This window comes from Saccopteryx bilineata, chromosome 3 (genome assembly GCF_036850765.1).
Source record: "Saccopteryx bilineata isolate mSacBil1 chromosome 3, mSacBil1_pri_phased_curated, whole genome shotgun sequence".
NCBI classification, from domain to species: Eukaryota; Metazoa; Chordata; class Mammalia; order Chiroptera; family Emballonuridae; genus Saccopteryx; species Saccopteryx bilineata.
The window spans coordinates 124526314-124543645 of record NC_089492.1 but is presented as its reverse complement, the minus strand read 5'-3'; the positions used below and the strand labels follow the sequence as shown (position 1 = coordinate 124543645).

The following is a 17332-nucleotide window of genomic DNA, read 5'->3' as shown; positions in this document are numbered from 1 at the left end:
TACTGCGCCGGCGCATCTCGCAGACTCCAGCGTTCGCCAACCAGCTCCAGGACTCCGCCCCCTTCCTGAGAAGTCCCCACGCAGGGGACCTGACGCAGGATCGTTGAGTGTGTTAGCGGGGAAGGAGAAAGGGCTATCCTAAAATATGCCTTATTCTTTTGGGCTCCTTCTGACCCTGCCACTCACGGCCAAAAGCATTTTGTGACCCCCCCTCATCTGTACATGTGATAAAGGCAGTAGGTAAAGGCAATAAATAAGTTTGTGCCATCGGCAAAGAAAAACTTGTGTTATTTCAGTAATTTATCTGGCATTATCTCAGACAACTAAACCCAACTCCCTAGGAGTCAGGGGGCCGAATACGGCAAGCGGGAGAGTCAAATTAGCCTTAATGTTTGGAGCTTGGTTGCCTGGTTAGTATTTGTCCGAGTCTGGAAGTACCCGTTGGACCATGTCGGCCTTCGAGAAGCCTCAGATCATTGCCCATATCCAGAAGGGCCTCAATTACACGGTGTTTGACTGTAAGTGGGTGCCCTGTAGCGCCAAATTTGTGACCATGGGCAACTTCGCACGGGGCACCGGCGTCATTCAGCTATACGAGATCCAGCACGGGGACCTAAAGCTGCTTCGGGAGGTGGGTGTCAGGCCGAGACTGCCCAGGTCCCGGCTCTGGGAGCGCCGCTGGGGGACGAGTGCGCACCCGGGGGGGGGGGGGGGTGTCTGCCTGCTTTTCTGCCAAAGCCTTCGTCCAGTGTCCTTACAAACCACAGATCGAGCTGCGCGGGCGTTAGCGAAGTTGGTGGCAGATTTAGGAATACTTGCTTTTTGGGTCGAGTCCTGAATTCTCGGTGGACGAGTTCATCCACGTCCTCCCCGCCCCCTGCTCCAGCCATCCCCGCAGTCCAGCGGGAGGTCTCTGGGAGTGACGTTACTTATTCAGGTCTAAATTAGAGGCCTTTCGGGGCAGTCAGCAGTTTATTTGCAGAGAATCTGTTGTAAAACCCTTTTTTAATAAAATGCTTTTTCACACAGGCGGGGCCAAAGCAGGCACCGGTGTGTCTGCCATGTCACTGGAGAAGACCACCTACCTAATTATTATTTCAACAAGTGTCAACTGATTGCCTGGTATTCCCAGGCGTGTGAATGACATTGTTCTAGATCTCTTGGGAATCTTCTAGTGGAAGAAGGAACCAGTTTAATAAGTCAACCAACGATGCATAAATACTAACCAAGATGAATTCTCAAACATAAAGGAACACGGTTTCATAAAAACAGATCTAGGATGAGTAGAAACTAGGCGGAACTAGAAGTAGAGTCGGAGGTTTCTTGAGGAAACGTCCTATGCGTAACTTTAGCAGTGAGAGAAAGATTATCTTCTTAAGAAACACGAGTGGTAAGCAGGGACCCAACAGTTGCAAGCTTTATAAGTCATTTAAAATTTATGCCTTTTTTTTCCTCTTAAGAAAAACGGGACCTCAGTGGGACCTTTAAGCACTGTGTGGCGTGATTAGGTTTACAAGTTTTGTAAAGATCATTAGTGAAAGACTTTAAGAATATTGTTAACCTTTTTATACCTGCTTCCAGTTTTAAAAATGTCTTGATTTGAGTTGCCTGAAAAAAAAAAAAAGATCATACTCAGGTGTTTAAGGTTGTAATAGACTACAGGGAAGGTTGAGAACTCCAGGGATCGAAAGTATAGAATCTATTTGGAGGAGTTGGAGGTGAAACTGGTAAGTAAAGGGTGAATATAGTTTACATAGAAAAGCTTAGATGAGAAGGTAAGTTGAGTCCCATCCCACTTTAAATTTCTGTGAGTGCCAGCTTTCTTGCTCAGTTTGTCTTCTCAAGTCAGGGACTCTACTAGAGTAAACATTGACTTGTTTTTTTCTATCTTTTCTTAAGTTGTTCACTACTTAGTCCCCAGTCAGCTGTTACTTTCTAAGATCCAGTTCAGATTATTTGATTTATGAAGTACCTTCCTGATCCCCACTCACAGAGTAACTCTTCTTACATTGCATGCCTGTGATAGTTATTTATCTGTGCCTGAAAGATATCATTCTCCCCTGTTTGTAAGCTGGAGACTAAGCACAGTGTCTTTCTTTAATATGATATGTAAAGAGCAGTAACTCAATAAGTTACTTGTTAAAAGATTGACAAAATATATGTCTGTGAAAGATATAACTTGGGTAATTTTTTTTCCTTTAGATTTTATTTTGTATTGGTTTTGGGGTTATAGCTTAATGGTTAGACAATCATATACTTAGTGTACCTTGGGTAATTTAAATATTGGTTTGTTGATCATTCAATTGGAGTCAAGGGTTTAAACAAATGAGAAACATTAGAATAGCAGAAAGAAATTTAAAGGTGAGCTTTCAGGAACAAATATTGAGACAAGCTCAACCAGAGAGCATCTACAGACTTGAGACTTTTTTTTATGACTGTATGATTAGTGTACATTCCAGGAATACACTTGTTTCGTGAAGTGAAATAGTGCTCTTTGTCTCTTCTAGAGATTCTGGAGGATTCTAATGAGTTTTTGAAATAAATTTGCTTTTTAGCAAAAGTGGTGTGTAAATGATAGACCATTTTAGAAATATAGATAGGAAAAGAAAAAAATTAATATCAACCATGATCTTAACCCTAGGAGGAGCCAATTTTTGCATTTCACCTGTATCTTACGTTCTTCTTTTTCCTACCGTGAAATATCAATTGTAAACCTATTATCTCAAGATATCTGCAGAAGCACCAAAGGAATTTAAAAGATGAGTTCTTTCTTCTAAAGAGCCTCCTGTCTGAAGAGAGGATAAAACAAATGCAAAAACATTTAAGAACTTGCATTGTTTTTGGTTGTGATGGTGCAGTGGAAAAGAATATAGGTTAAGTACAGGCTCAGTGAGTCTCAATTTTTACTTTGCATCAGAATCACCTGAATGTGTATTATTCCTTTCTGTGTGTTTTAAAATATTCATGCCTTGCCCTGGCCAGATATCTTGGTTGTTAGAGCATAGTTTCAAAGCACAGAGATTGTTGATTTGCTTCTTGGTCAGGGTACATATAGGAACAAATCAACATTCCTCTCTCTCTAAATAACATAACCATTAAAAAGATATATTCATGCCTTGGTTTCTTCCCTAGACATTCTGATGCACTGGGGCTCTTGCATCTAGACTAGAGTAAGGAGTGAACATCAGTATTTTCTCAGCTTCTAGAAGATGATTACCAGGGTTGAATAAAATGAGGCTAGATGAATTATTTTATTAAAATATTAAGAAACTTACTTGATTCTATCATTGGGGGACCACGTCAAGTCCTGTACTCCAAAGTCTGTGCATCCAAGATAAAAAGGTAGAAAGAAAATGGGTCTTTGTTGGTGCATTTCTTATCGTCTTACTGAATACAGATGGGAAATGAGAGCAGGGCCTCCCTTTATAGTTGAGCAATTTGTTGCATCCCTCTCAGGTGTCTGGCCAAGGGTTCAATGAGAACTGAAATCCATCTCTTTCTCCAAGCCTAACCCATATGAGACTTCATCAGTCTGTAAAAGGGACCTTTTTAAAAAAATATTGATTGATTGATTGAATTTTTTTAAGAGAGTGGCACCTTTTTTCTAATTGGCTTGAAGGACCAGGGGTAACCTTGAAAAAGGGAACTATAGTTGGGGATGTTTACACTTTAAAATTTAGTAATAAGCTAATACAGTTCTGCTTTTTTAGCCTCTGTGGCACTGAATTCATTCCTTGTTAACATTTGGTTGACTAAACCTTTTAATGTTAATTAAGTAGTGCCAGGATGTGGAGGAGGAAATACTGACAAGCTGTACTAGACCCACCCACAGACAGAACGAAAATAGCACTCACTAGAATTATCCATCATGGGCGTCTTTAATCATGGTAACTTACTGTATAGCACAGAAAACCAACATCTGGGTCAAATACAGCCATCATGAATGGTCATTTTCACAACTGTGTAGCAAAAGTTAAAATATACTAATTATTGTGGAGCAAATTTCACAGAATAGATTTTTATTTTTTTAACATGAAATTTATTTTAATTTGTGTTTATATAGATTCTAAAACAAGATTTTTTTTTAATTAATTTATTTTTTTCAGAGACATAGTGAGTCAGAGAGGGGGATAGACAGGGACAGACAGGCAGGAATGGAGAGAGATGAGAAGCATCAATCATTAGTTTTTCATTGCGCATTGCAACACCTTAGTTGTTCATTGATTGCTCTCTCATACGTGCCTTGACCACGGGCCTTCAGCAGACCGAGTAACCCCTTGCTGGAGCCAGCGACCTTGGGTTCAAGCTGGTGGGCTTTTCCTCAAACCAGATGAGCCCGCGCTCAAGCTGACGACCTCGGGGTCTTGAACCTGGGTCCTCTGCATCCCAGTCCGACGCTCTATCCACTGCGCCACCGCCTGGTCAGGCTATATAGATTCTAGTGTCCCCCTGAATACATCCTCCCCTCCCCCATGTTCCCCAGTTAGATTTTTATTTTTATTTATTTATTTATTTTTACAGAGACGGAGAGTCAGAGAGAGAGGGATAGGTAGGAACAGACAGACGGGATGGAGAGAGAGGAGAAGCATCAATCATCAATTTTTTGTTGTGACACCTTAGTTGTTCATTGATTGCTTTCTCATGTGTGCCTTGACCGTGAGCCTTCAGCAGACCGAGTAACCCCTTTCTCGAGCCAGCGACCTTGGGTCTAAGCTGGTGAGCTTTGCTCAAACCAGATGAGCCCGCGCTCAAGCTGGTGACCTCGGGGTCTCGAACCTGGGTCCTCTGCATCCCAGTCCGACATTCTATCCACTGCACCACCACCTGGTCAGGCTAGATTTTTATTTTTAAAACAGTTTTCTAACCAGAAAAAATTTAAGTAACCACTGTATTATTTTCATCTTTTCTTTTTAAAAAGTGAAGTATTTAACAGGGGTATTTTTTATGAACTATAAAAAAATTAGCTTCATTCCAGCATCTCTCTTAATTTAGCTACTATTATGATTTCCATGAGGAAAGAGAGAACACCTTGCTTTTATAAGTTTATTTGTCAGAACATCTCGGCCCTTCTGAGCAAAGGGCAGTCCTCCTTGTGCAGGTATATGTTTGAGTTTATTTGTTAATATGATGATATATTGAATTTAATTTGATGCTTACACTACATAAATACCAGATATTTCTATCTTGTAAAGATATGAATAAGGTAAAAACCAAAGGACATAAATCTGAAAGTAGGTTTAATTCATGCCTGGACCATTTACCTCACAATCCATTTCAGGATTGGAACAGTTCCATGGTATTTCTAATGACTGAAGTTTACAGAATGGGGGCTACCTGTTTATTTTAGTGATATACATTTAGGTCTAGAGTCAGCCTAATTGAATAGAAAGAGCTTGGAGACTACCTGGTTCTAGGGACCTTGGGCAAGTTCCCAGTCCTCTGAACGTGTTTCCTCATCTGGAAAGGGTGTTCAAATGCTTAGTTTGCAGTTGTGTGTGTTAGAAAGAGAAGGGATGGTGTGATCAACAGTATTTGATATGTAGGTATTCAATATATGGATGCTGTTTTTATTATTGCATAAAAATGACCCCAGAAACTGTATGTCACATGAAAACATGGTGGGAGAAATGGGAATGTGAGCTCTAGCAATGGTTTCTCTCTCCCAGCACTAGGACAGAAGTTAATAGATTATCATTTATACTTTCATTCAACAAATGTTAAGCACCTATTAGGTGTTGAGCAAATTGGACAAGTCTCCATTCTCATGGTAGTCATTCTAGAAAGGGAGGAGGTAAATTGAAGGAATAAAATAAATTTGTTAAAAAGTGAAATAGCCTGACCAGGCAGTAGCACAGTGGATAGAGCTGGGATGCAGAGGACCCGGGTTCATGACCCCGAGGTCGCCAGCTTGAGCGCGGGCTCATCGGATTTGAGGAAAAGCCCACCAGCTTGACCCCAAGGTCACTGGCTCCAGCAAGGGGTTACTCGGTCTGCTGAAGGCCCATGGTCAAAGCACATATGAGAAAGCAATCAATGAACAACTAAGGTGTTGCAACACGCAATGAAAAACTAATGATTGATGCTTCTCATCTCTCTCCGTTCCTTTCTGTCAGTCCCTGTCTATCCCTCTCTCTGACTCACTCTCTGTCTCTGTAAGAAAAAATAATAAATAAATAATTTAAAAAAAAAGTGAAATAAAGAAGATTAAACCGGACAAATGATAATGATTTGGAAGTTCCACTTCAGACTGGAGGGGCAGGGAAAGCCACTTAGAAGAGGTGGCCAAGTCTGAATTGGGAGAAAACCAGATCCCAGGGGAGAGCTGTCCAGGCAGTGGGAAGAGGAAATGCAAATGCCCCGAGGTAGCAATGACTGCTGTCTCAGAAGAATGAAAAGCCATAGGTGTGACTGCATTGTGGCAGAGGGAAGGAGAGAAGCCTGAGAGACGAAGGCCAGATTTCTACTGTTTCATACGTTTCTGTGTCCCACAGGCTGTGGTGCCACTCCTGTGAGTCTGTACCTCTAAATGTAGATACACTTTACTTTATTCTATTATATTTGCAATAAATATCCATTTTTTTAAAATCTAGGCAGTGACAAAGTGAAACTAGTATATGGCCTATAATGGAATAGATATGCATAGCATACATAGTTCTCAGTTTGTTTTTTTCTAAGGTAGGGATTCTCTGCTGTGTTCGGGTGTCAGAGCATTTGGGCCTCGTGTTGCTGTTTTTGGAATGCCATGAATAATCAGTTCCATTTCTGCACAGGGAAGGGTTTTTCCAGTAGGAAAATCTGACAATATTATATATATTCTGATCTTTACATCACAGGAAATTTCTTATCCTCAGTTCCAGGTTTTCTTGTTGGTGTTCATTTGCTAGTATTTTCTAACAGACAATCTTAAATGATCATTGAAGCTAACTTAAATTTGAGAAAAAACATATCAGCTTTAAAATAAAAATTACGTTGCTACCTGTGCTTGCTTTGGCAGCTCATATACTAAAATTGGAAAAACACAGAGAATATTAATATGGTCCCTGAGCAAGGATGACATGCAGATTCCCAAAGCACTCATATTTTTTAAAAAGAGAAAAAATTCACATTATGTTGGTACTGGAAGATCAGTGCGTTCCAGGATTGTGGTTTGAGATTTTCTATTCCAAAGGGTCAAGGGCGAATGATAGGGAAAGGAATAACGTAAGGAGCAAAGTCTTTGTGTTCCAAGTTTTTAGTATCAGCGATAAAATCTTCAAAGAACTGTGCTCACTGTAGGCAGGTAAAAGTAGCAGTTATCTTGACCTTTCCCACAGCCTAGGAAAGAGAGTAGGAACCCCATCTGAGGTACCAGGTGGTAGGAGAGGAATTTCAGGGAGCTGGTGAAGAAAAAAAGTGACCAGTCTTCCTGGTACTTTGCTGAGAAGAACTTTCCAGAGTTATATCAATATATGATGCAGCTCTCTGTGACTCCTAATCCTTTGAGTCCCTGGAACCATATTCTTGCCCACTAGGGCCCACTTCCTTCTTACCGAGAGCTTCTCACCCTCTGCTCCAGACTGTGGTAGCCATTATCCATGACTTAGAGCTGGGGGAGACCAGGCCCACTGTGAAAGAAATGGGAGGAGGGAGTGGGGCGCTGTCTCATCCTTTGGCATAATAAGTTGGAACTTTGAATTATTTAACCATAGAACAGCGGTTCTCAACCTGTGGGTCGCGACCCCGGCCGGGGTCGAACCACAGAAATTGTGTCTTAATGGTGATTAGGTGCTATATCACTATTAATATTGCAGCTACTTTTATTTGAGGGAAGGGGAAGGTGGGAAGGGCATAATTTGAAAACTGTCTGCTTTGTTAAATTGGCAGAAATTTTGATCCTCTGTATTGCCCCATTGTAAGATACTCTTCTTCATAAAATTGGAAAAATAACAATATCAATCTGATATAGTAAATAACTGATGTTACCTCAGACCACCTGTGCATTAAAAATAAAAAAGTTACCATTCTGTGGTTCTGTGCTTCTCAACAATATGGTCCTTTACAATCATGTTATTGTAGATGACTAATTTTGTTTACTGAATAATTCCATTGAGGCTGTAAATGCTTTATTTTATACCTGGCTACGTAATAACTGCTAATTTATCTAGATCCCAAAGCTCAACAAACTGAGAGTTTCCAAAGTTTTGTATTATATAACAATATATTTTGAATCATGAAAGAGAAGTTACAGTTTATGTGAAGTGAATTTTATGTGCTTTTTTTTTTTTGAAAATTGCTGTGTATACCATATATGGAAATGCCCAAATATTGAAAGTGGTAGGGAGGGACATTACTGTTTAATTTATATGAAACAGGCCAATGCTAATGGGAGGGATGAAAATTGGCACAGGAACTGAGGAGTTATAAGGGGAGATGCCCTAGTAACTGGAGAACTCTGTATAGGGAAAAACGTTTATCCAGATATATTGTTAAGTGAAACAAATTAAGTCAAAGAACAATATGTGATGTTCCCCTTTATATTAAAGCAGCCCTACCTGTGTTTGTAAATGTGTAGAATAAGGTTTAGAAGGATGATGATTACTTCTGGGGAGTGTCAAAAGGAGACCAGAGTCGCTTTTGCCCTTTAGTCTTTTGTTTGAATTTTTGGAGGGAGAATAAAAATATGCAAAGACTGTAGAGACCAAACCAGAGGCCTATTTTGCTCTGTTGAGGCTGACAGTAAATGGGAGGTGAGAGCATAAGGACAGGCTGTGGTGTGGGACAGGCAGCCAGTCGTGGCCTCATCTAATTCCAGGTCGTCCAGTTTCCAGGGGCTGAGCTGGAGGGAAAAGCAGACTCCAGGACGGATGATGTCAGTGACCTGGGCAGGTGAAGTTGGGGTCAGCGGGGACTTTGGAGAAATTAGAAACATCTGGAAGTAAAAGTTGAATGCAAGACCCCTGGAAATGAGGGAGTAGGTGAGAGTAGCATAATGCATGTGCTCATGTCGGAGGAGTCAAGTAAGAACTGAGGTTATCTAGCCTGACCAGGTGGTGGCGCAGTGGATAGAGCATCGGACTGGGATGCAGATGGACCCAGGTTCGAGACCCCAAGGTCGCCAGCTTGAGCGTGGGCTCATCGGGCTTGAGCAAAAAGCTCACCAGCTTGGACCCAAGGTCACTGGTTTGAGCAAGGGGTTACTCGGTCTGCTGAAGGCCCACGGTCAAGGCACATATGAGAAAGCAATCAATGAACAACTAGGAAGTCGCAACGCGCAACGAAAAACTAATGATTGATGCTTCTCATCTCTCTCCGTTCCTGTCTGTCAGTCCCTGTCTATCTCTGCCTCTGTAAAAAAAAAAAAAAAAAAAAAAAAAAAAAAAGGACTGTGGTTACCACTCTCCCTTTATCCGTAGTTCCACTTTCCACAGTTTGTTACTCACAGTCTGAAAATATTAAATGGAAATTTTCAGAAATAAGCAATTTATAAGTTTGGTGGTTTTTTTTAGATTTCATTTGTTGATTTTTAGAGAGAGGAGAGAGGAGAGAGAGAGAGAGAGAGAGAGAGAGAGAGAGAAAGTAGGGAGAGAAACAGGAAGCATCAACTCGTAGTAGTTGCTTCCTGTACATGCCTCGGCCAGGCAAGCCCAGGGTTTTGAATCAGCAACCTCAGCGTTCCAGGTTGACGCTTTATCCACTGCACCACCACAGGTCAGGCTTTATAAGTTTTAAATTGCACGCCATTCTAGGTGGCATGATGAAATCACACCATTCTTCTCTGTCCCACCCTTAGTAGTCGCCTTGGTTATCAGATCCAGAGGCCCAGTATTGCAGGGCTTGTGTTCCAGTAACCCATGTTTTACTTAATAATGGCCCAAAGCTATTCACATAACTTTTATTATAGTACATTGTTATAATTCTATTGTATTACTAGTTATTGTTAATTTCTTACTGTGCCTAACTTATAAATTAAACTTTACTATAAGTATGTATAGGAAAAAACATAGTGTATATAGGGTTCAGTATTATCTTCTGTTTCAGAGGTCTGCTGTGAGTCTTGGAATTATCCTCCACAGATAAGGGGAGACTATTCTGTTTGGGTTATAAACTTTTTGAGGGCATGGCCAATTTTATTATCTTTGTATCTTCTGCCTAGTTCATTGACTGGCATATAGTAGGAACTCATTAAGTGTTGAATGCTTGAGTTGGGCGAATCTAAAGCTCTTGGTTTGGATATCTTTATGACAGGGCTATGTGTAAGGTATTTTTCCCCGCCGAGGAGGAAGGAAGGGGCCGGAGTCACGAAGTGTGGAATAATAAAAGGCTTTATTGAGTACAGTGTGCATCCCATCCGACGAGGTTCCCTGGTTCTGGGAACATAGAGGCCAGGGAAGTCGCATGGAGTGACCTGTGTGAGAGATATTTAAAGGGTCCCGTTTAGGGTGGTCGAGCTAATATGATGTGGTGAAATCTGGCTGGCAGACGGTAGCTTTTTCCAAAGGGCTCCTGGGAAGTTTCTTTTGGCGTACCTGGATGTGGGCGGTCCTAGCCAAAGTTCCGGCCTGGGTTTCCCAGGTGACCGTCCCCCACCACCTTACACTATAGTATTAGATCACTTCCAAGGACTCTTTCTGTGGTATGATCTTCAGGTGACTTCCATAAACCACTTGCCTTATATAGTGCATTGATATATGGTTATTTTACTAATGTGATTATATATAATACTTGGAGCAGTAACCTTTTAAATGAAAGGAACCCAAAAAGATTGGCTAATCCATACTAATAGTAATGCCTTTGGTACACACTGGTATACAAATCTCTATACATTGAAAGGATCCCACAGAGAATATGGCATAAACATTCTCAGTTTTGATGGTTCTGCAGGGAAAACTAGAAGAGACTCATAAACATTTTCGTTCTTGTAGCCATCTGGAAAGAACGATATCTTCATTACGTTCTCATGTCTACAGAGGATCTTAAAGAAGAATACCACATTAAAGGCTGAAATTTTCATATTTGCAAACCAATAGAGATGGTACAGTTGTCAGCATTTGAATGTCTCATTAGCGAGAGGAGAGGAAAGGCAAAATTAAGACTCATTCTTTTTGAATTATATACTTTTAAATTATAGAAGAACGACTAAAGAAAAGGTATAATTTTTATTATAGAACATTTTATATTATGTGCCTTATTTAAATCCCATAATAAAGTTGTAAATATCATGGATTATAAATAGCTGCTTACATTAATAATGTATTCCTTCTCCCTCCCTTTTATCAAGATTGAAAAGGCCAAACCCATAAAATGTGGAACATTTGGTGCAACATCTTTACAGCAGAGATATTTAGCTACTGGAGATTTTGCTGGAAACCTTCATATATGGTAAGATTATTTAATTAGCATTAAGACATAAGATAAACAGTTTCTTTGATAGTCTTGTTACTCTTCCTCTGAAAGACAATTCTAATTTTTCTTTAGGTATTTCAAATAATGTCAATATCTATTTTTACATATGCTGTTTGGTGCTAGCATTTAATACCTTGTAGGTAAATAAAGGGCTGTTCCCTCCACCTTGAAGCATATAATACAAATGCACATGTATAACAGGGAAATATTACATATTAATTGTTTGCATTTCCATAATACGTTTGGCATTACAGAATGATACACTTCTTTTTTTTTTAATTGATTTTTAAAGACGGAGAAACATTGATTAGTTCTATTATTTATGCATTATTAGTTGATTCTTGTTTGTGCCCTGATTGGGGATGGAACCCATAATCTTGGTGTTTTAGGATGATGCTCTGAGCTACCCAACCAGGGCAGATACACTCATTGGGTTTTTGTTTTAATTTTTTTAATGTAGAACTCCTAATTCATTAAAATATTTTTTTTAAATGTGTTAGCCAACATTTGACCAAACTTTTTAGGAACACATCTGTTGAACAAATCAAGATAAACCTGTTTGAATGAGCAAATCACAATTGTGCCAAATGCTTTTTATTTTCATGTTTTACCTAGAGTTATTTCTTTATATTTAAATTAGGGTTGAGTAAATTCAAATTTCTCTGTAGTTACTTTTCAGGAATATCTCTTAATCATCTGAAGTACACAGTAATGTTCCAGAGAGAAACTGTCTTCTCTACCTCATGTTTTCTAATGTGACCTTTCTTGATTTCTCACTTAGAATCTGCTACTTTGTAATTAAATTACTTTAACCTATTTCTGTCTTAGAATCCTAATATAAAACATAATTAAGGTCCTGGTGGGTTGCTCAGTGGGTAGAGTGTCAGTCTGGTATATGGACGTCCTAGGCTTGATTTCCTGGTCAGGGCACACAGGAGAAATGATCATCTGCTTCTCTTCCCCTCCCTTTCCCCTTTCTCTCTTCCCCTCCCACAGCCTGTGGCTCAATTGGTTCAAGTGTGGTCCTGGGCACTAAGGACCCGGTTGGTCTGAGTGCATCAGCCTTAGGTGCTAAAAATAGTTCAGTAATCAAACATCGGCCCTGGATGGGGCTGCTGGGTGGATCCTGGTCAGGATGCATATGGGAGTCTGTCTCACTAACTCCCCTCTTCTCGCTTAGAAAACGAAAACAAACAAACAAAAAACATAATGAAGCTATTTTAATTTACCCTTGCTTTAATTGCTTAACAATTAAGTTAGCATATTATAATGCATTATTAGTTCTACATGCTGTGTCATATACTGTCAAAGATACTTGGAGAGAGACCAGTCTGAATGTTGTTTTTTAAAATGTATTTCACGCCTGACCAGACGGTGGTGCAGTGGATAGAGCATCAGACTGGGATGCAGAGGACCCAGGTTCGAGACCCTGAGGTCGCCAGCTTGAGCGCGGGCTCATCTGGCTTGAGCAAAGCTCACCAGCTTGAACCCAAGGTCGCTGGCTCGAGCAATGGGTTACTCAGTCTGCTGTAGCCCTACGGTCAAGGCACATATAAGAAAGCAATCAGTGAACAACTAAAGTGCCACAACGAAAAACTGATGATTGATGCTTCTCATCTCTCTTCTTTCCTGTCAGTCTGTCCCTATCTATCCCTCTCTCTGACTCTCTCTCTGTCTCTGTAAAAAAACCCAAAAAACAAGCAAACTAAAAAAAACCCCAAAAACAATAAAATGTATTTCACCACAAGAATATGTAAGAAATGTAACTGTTGACTATCTTCCTAATAGACTTTTCTGGTATAGAAGAGGCATTACTGATTTATTTTCATTGATAAGTCTTACAATTTTATGTTTAAAAAAGTAGTGTTTTTAAAAAATTATAAAAATAGTAGTTTTTTAAAAATAGAACCTCAATCCTGTTTATTCCTTCACAAGACTGTTGATTCTTTCACAATAATGCTACAAAGATAAGCATCATCTCTAAACTAGGTTGAACCATCTCAAATTTGCTAAGTGAGACTTAACTAATCTTGGCTCATTAATAAGTTGGGATTAGATCATGAAAAGCTGCATTCATTTTTGTTTAAGTGTAAGTTACTGAAAGCTGACTTGTTAAAGAGAAGTGTAGATAAAAGCTCCAATAAAAAAGCAAAAGAAGGGAAGCAAGGAAGGGTGTGTTAACATAACCTGCGTGAGCCGCTCATCTCCCAGCTGCCTCGTGTGGCCTCAGCCACACGCAGGAATAGGTACTTTCCTGCACCTCTTTTAAATAACCTCGAGTCAGAGATACTTCTGCCAGTTTGCCTATAATATTTATGACCAGCATGAGGATAAACTGAAAAATATACAACTACATGAAAATCAATAATATATTATAAAGAGAGAACTGTGTACAAAGTACGCACTACTCAAAATAAACCTCAGAAGATTTCAAGATGAAACTACCAAGGCCTACTTTTGAATCATTCTAAACCCTTTTGACTTTACTCTGTATTTAAAGAAGTCAAAGGCTCAGCAGGTTTGGGACCCAATCCCAGAGATCCTTATTAGTTTTATAGAAAGAAGTACATTTGCCTTTTTCTTAATGTCTAGGGAGGAGCCTCTGAATCTGCATTTACTAATAAGCAGACCTGTAGTTCATGTGCAGAGGACCTGGATAGATCATCTTTGAAGAATGCTAAGTAAAGTGGACTCAAGAATTTGAATTCCAAGTTGCATAATGAACATTCTCATTGAGGGATTCAAAGATATTAAAGTGGAGAGAAGAAATTGGGAGTATATATATAAATTCATAGCAAAACCTGTGTTTTTAAACAAAAGTCTAAATATGGAATACAATACAGTCTTACTTTTTGGTAGTGGACTAAAGGTTTGGGGCATGTGATGTAAGTAAGAAGCTGTCTTCTGTTGTTTAGGAATTTGGAAGCTCCAGAGAGCCCAGTGTATTCTGTAAAGGGCCATAAAGAGATTATCAATACCATAGACGGTGTAGGTGGACTAGGAATTGGGGAAGGAGCACCTGAAATTGTGACTGGCAGTCGAGATGGTAAGTCAGACTGTTTTATGTAAGATAAATCTGTACACCACGGCATATCCTCTCTATTTGGAAATCCTTGGGAACCTTGACCCGCTAAATCTAACAAACTACTTTTTTAATAGGCAAGTTTGACTGTATATCCCAAAATCCTAGGGTATTTTGAGATAAGAGACAGAGTACTTACTCTTTTAGTTGTGATAAAGTTCAGCTACTAACAACCATAGTTTCCCATAAACCTTGAAGGATTTAAAATTTCTTTACAGGTTTTCGAGGCAGCTGACAATGTAATGTGGGTGGCAGCTTTTCATTTTCTTTTTTTAAAAAGCAGGATCAGTACTTGTGAAAATCATCACATTGACAGCTGGTTGAACACTGCCGTTCTGTGATCCTTCGTTGGCAGTGTGGAGAGCCCCAAGGCACCAGCGCTGCTTTTCCACCTGCCGTGACCGAGAGGGACAGTCCTAACCCTTTGAGTAGTATGAACGTTCGTGTACGTCCTCGTGCCTCCTGGCCATCCAGAGTACAACCGATTTATTTCAAAAATGTGTAAGGAAACATTAAAAAAAGGCAAATGTATGTTCTTCTTTCATAAATTGGTTTTCAAACAAACATGATTTTAAGTTAATAAAACTGTAACTGGAACTAATTTCACTTTTTGAAAGAAAACTCACTCCCGGGGGTCAACGAGCATGAGAAAAACTCACTACTCAAAGAGTTAAAAGAAAAGTGGGGTGGAATTTTCTGATAGTTACTCAAGGGTGGCAATGTTTTAGAAATAAATATTCTTTCCAATCCTAACAACAATATGGGTTTTAGGAAGAAAAATAACATCTACCACACTAGCATAACTATGAGGGTTGTTTTCCTTTCCAGTCTTCTGTACAACAATGTGTAGTTATCATTGTGTGTGTGTTTTACAGCTTATTTTTCCCATTTAATGTTTTGTCATATGTAAATGTTGCTGTTTCTATAAATTGTCATTTTAGCAACTATGTCACATTTCATCCAATGCATATGTCACAATATTCTTGCCACACCTCTGTTAATAAGCATTCGATTTATTTCGTTTTTTTGTTTATTGTTTTAAGAGAGTGACTTAAAAATAGTGAAGAAATGAGTATCATATATATAATTTTTTTGGTATAAATGAATCTTACGGTTTTTAAAATTTATCGTCAAACTTTCCAAAATATATTTTTCCCTTATCAGCTACAATGGCTGAGGTAGATTTCCATTATATTTTACCAGCATTGATTGTCCTTTTTATCTCTTAATTTTATAGATAAAAATGATACTCCATTCCAACTTGTGTTAATGCCTTTCTATATTGATTTACTAGTTAATTTTGCTTTGTGAATTGTCTGTTTATGTTCTTTGCTCACTTAATTATTACAAACTTAATATGAATTTTATCAATTTGTATGAACCTTGTAGAGTGATATAAATCTTTTCTTACATTTCTATGGATATTTTCTTCTTAATGCAGCCTTTTCAATGACTAATTTTATTTTATTCTTAGAGATAAATCTAGTGAAATAGTGCCCCTTTTTCTGCATTATCCTTTATCCTTTTTAAGGATTTTATTTTTAACCCTTTTCCTAGTCTTTCTCATGCATTTGTTTTTCTTATAACCAGTAACACCATTTAGTGAGTAGTCCTATAATTTGCATTAAAATGAGAAAGTTGAAATTAAATTGAGAAGAATTATTTGTTAATTTTATTTAATATTTCCCTATTCTCTGTTGCCACAGGGAAATTAAACTTAATTGTATATGAAATAGTATCCTGCCTGACTAGGCGGTGGCGCAGTGGATAGAGCGTCGGACTGGGATGCAGAGGACCCAAGTTTGAGACCCCAAGGTCGCCAGCTTGAGTGCGGGCTCATCTGGTTTGAGCGAGGCTCACCAGCATGAACCCAAGGTCGCTGGCTCCAGCAAGGGGTTACTCGTTCTGCTGAAGGCCCACGGTCAAGGCACATATGAGAAAGCAATCATTGAACAACTAAGGTGTTGCAACGTGCAATGAAAAACTAATAATTGATGCTTCTCATCTCTCTCTGTTCCTGTCTGTTCCTGTCTATCCCTCTCTCTGACTCATTCTCTGTCTCTGTAAAAAATTTAAAAAATAAATAAATAAAAAAAATGAAATAGTATTCTAAAACCCTATATAAGGCCTGACCTATGGTGGCACAGTAGATAAAGCACTGACCTGGAACGCTTAGGTCTCTGGTTCAAAACCCTGGGCTTGCCTGGTCAAGGCATGTATGGGAGTTAATGCTTCCTGCTCCTCCCCCCCTTCTCTCTCTCTCTCTCTCTAAAAATGAATAAATAAAATCTCAAAACAAAAACTCATATAAGAAATCACAGATGTAAAAATTAATTTATTCATCTGTTTAGGAATAATGCCAGTGATTATATAGGTAGTATGGAAATGACTAAAATGGCACTGGTATTATTCTGAATAACACATTAGTTTTAGGCTTAAGCAAAGAAAATAAAGCTTGATTTGAATTACATAATGTAATTATGTAACTTAGGAACAATTGTTGGCTTTTCTAAAAACCTATTTGGAAATTTAAGTCAGACAATAACATATGGGTTATATCTCTGATATTAAGTACAATTTACCCAATTAGAAGTCAGGAAAAATGGGAACATTTTTCAGATGTTATGACATCTATAATATTGCCATGCACACAGGAAGCCATAGGAAGAAAATAATGTCATTATTTGCTGTTGAATTTTGCCAACTCACTTTTCTTTATGACAGGAACTGTGAAGGTGTGGGACCCAAGGCAAAAAGATGATCCTGTTGCCAATATGGAACCTGTACAAGGAGAAAACAAGAGAGACTGCTGGACTGTGGCATTTGGTAAGTGATTAAGAACTTGTGGAGTTGAAGTATCAGATGGTA

General features: G+C 39.0%; 1 protein-coding gene and 1 non-coding gene across 2 annotated transcripts in view; both read left to right on the top strand.

Annotated features, from left to right (window-relative positions):
* Positions 1-359: 359 nt before the first annotated feature.
* DNAAF10 (dynein axonemal assembly factor 10) overlaps positions 360-17332 on the top strand; it is a 32436-nt gene continuing 15463 nt past the window's right edge. Inside the window, exons 1-4 of the mRNA XM_066267272.1 lie at positions 360-631; positions 11258-11358; positions 14298-14428; positions 17189-17290. Coding sequence (XP_066123369.1) covers positions 449-631; positions 11258-11358; positions 14298-14428; positions 17189-17290 — 517 coding nt within the window. The 5' untranslated portion in view covers positions 360-448. The remainder of the gene's footprint in view (positions 632-11257; positions 11359-14297; positions 14429-17188; positions 17291-17332) is intronic.
* On the top strand, positions 6979-7085 carry LOC136332714 (U6 spliceosomal RNA). Its single transcript, XR_010730874.1, has one exon. It is a non-coding gene; the product is annotated as a U6 spliceosomal RNA (small nuclear RNA).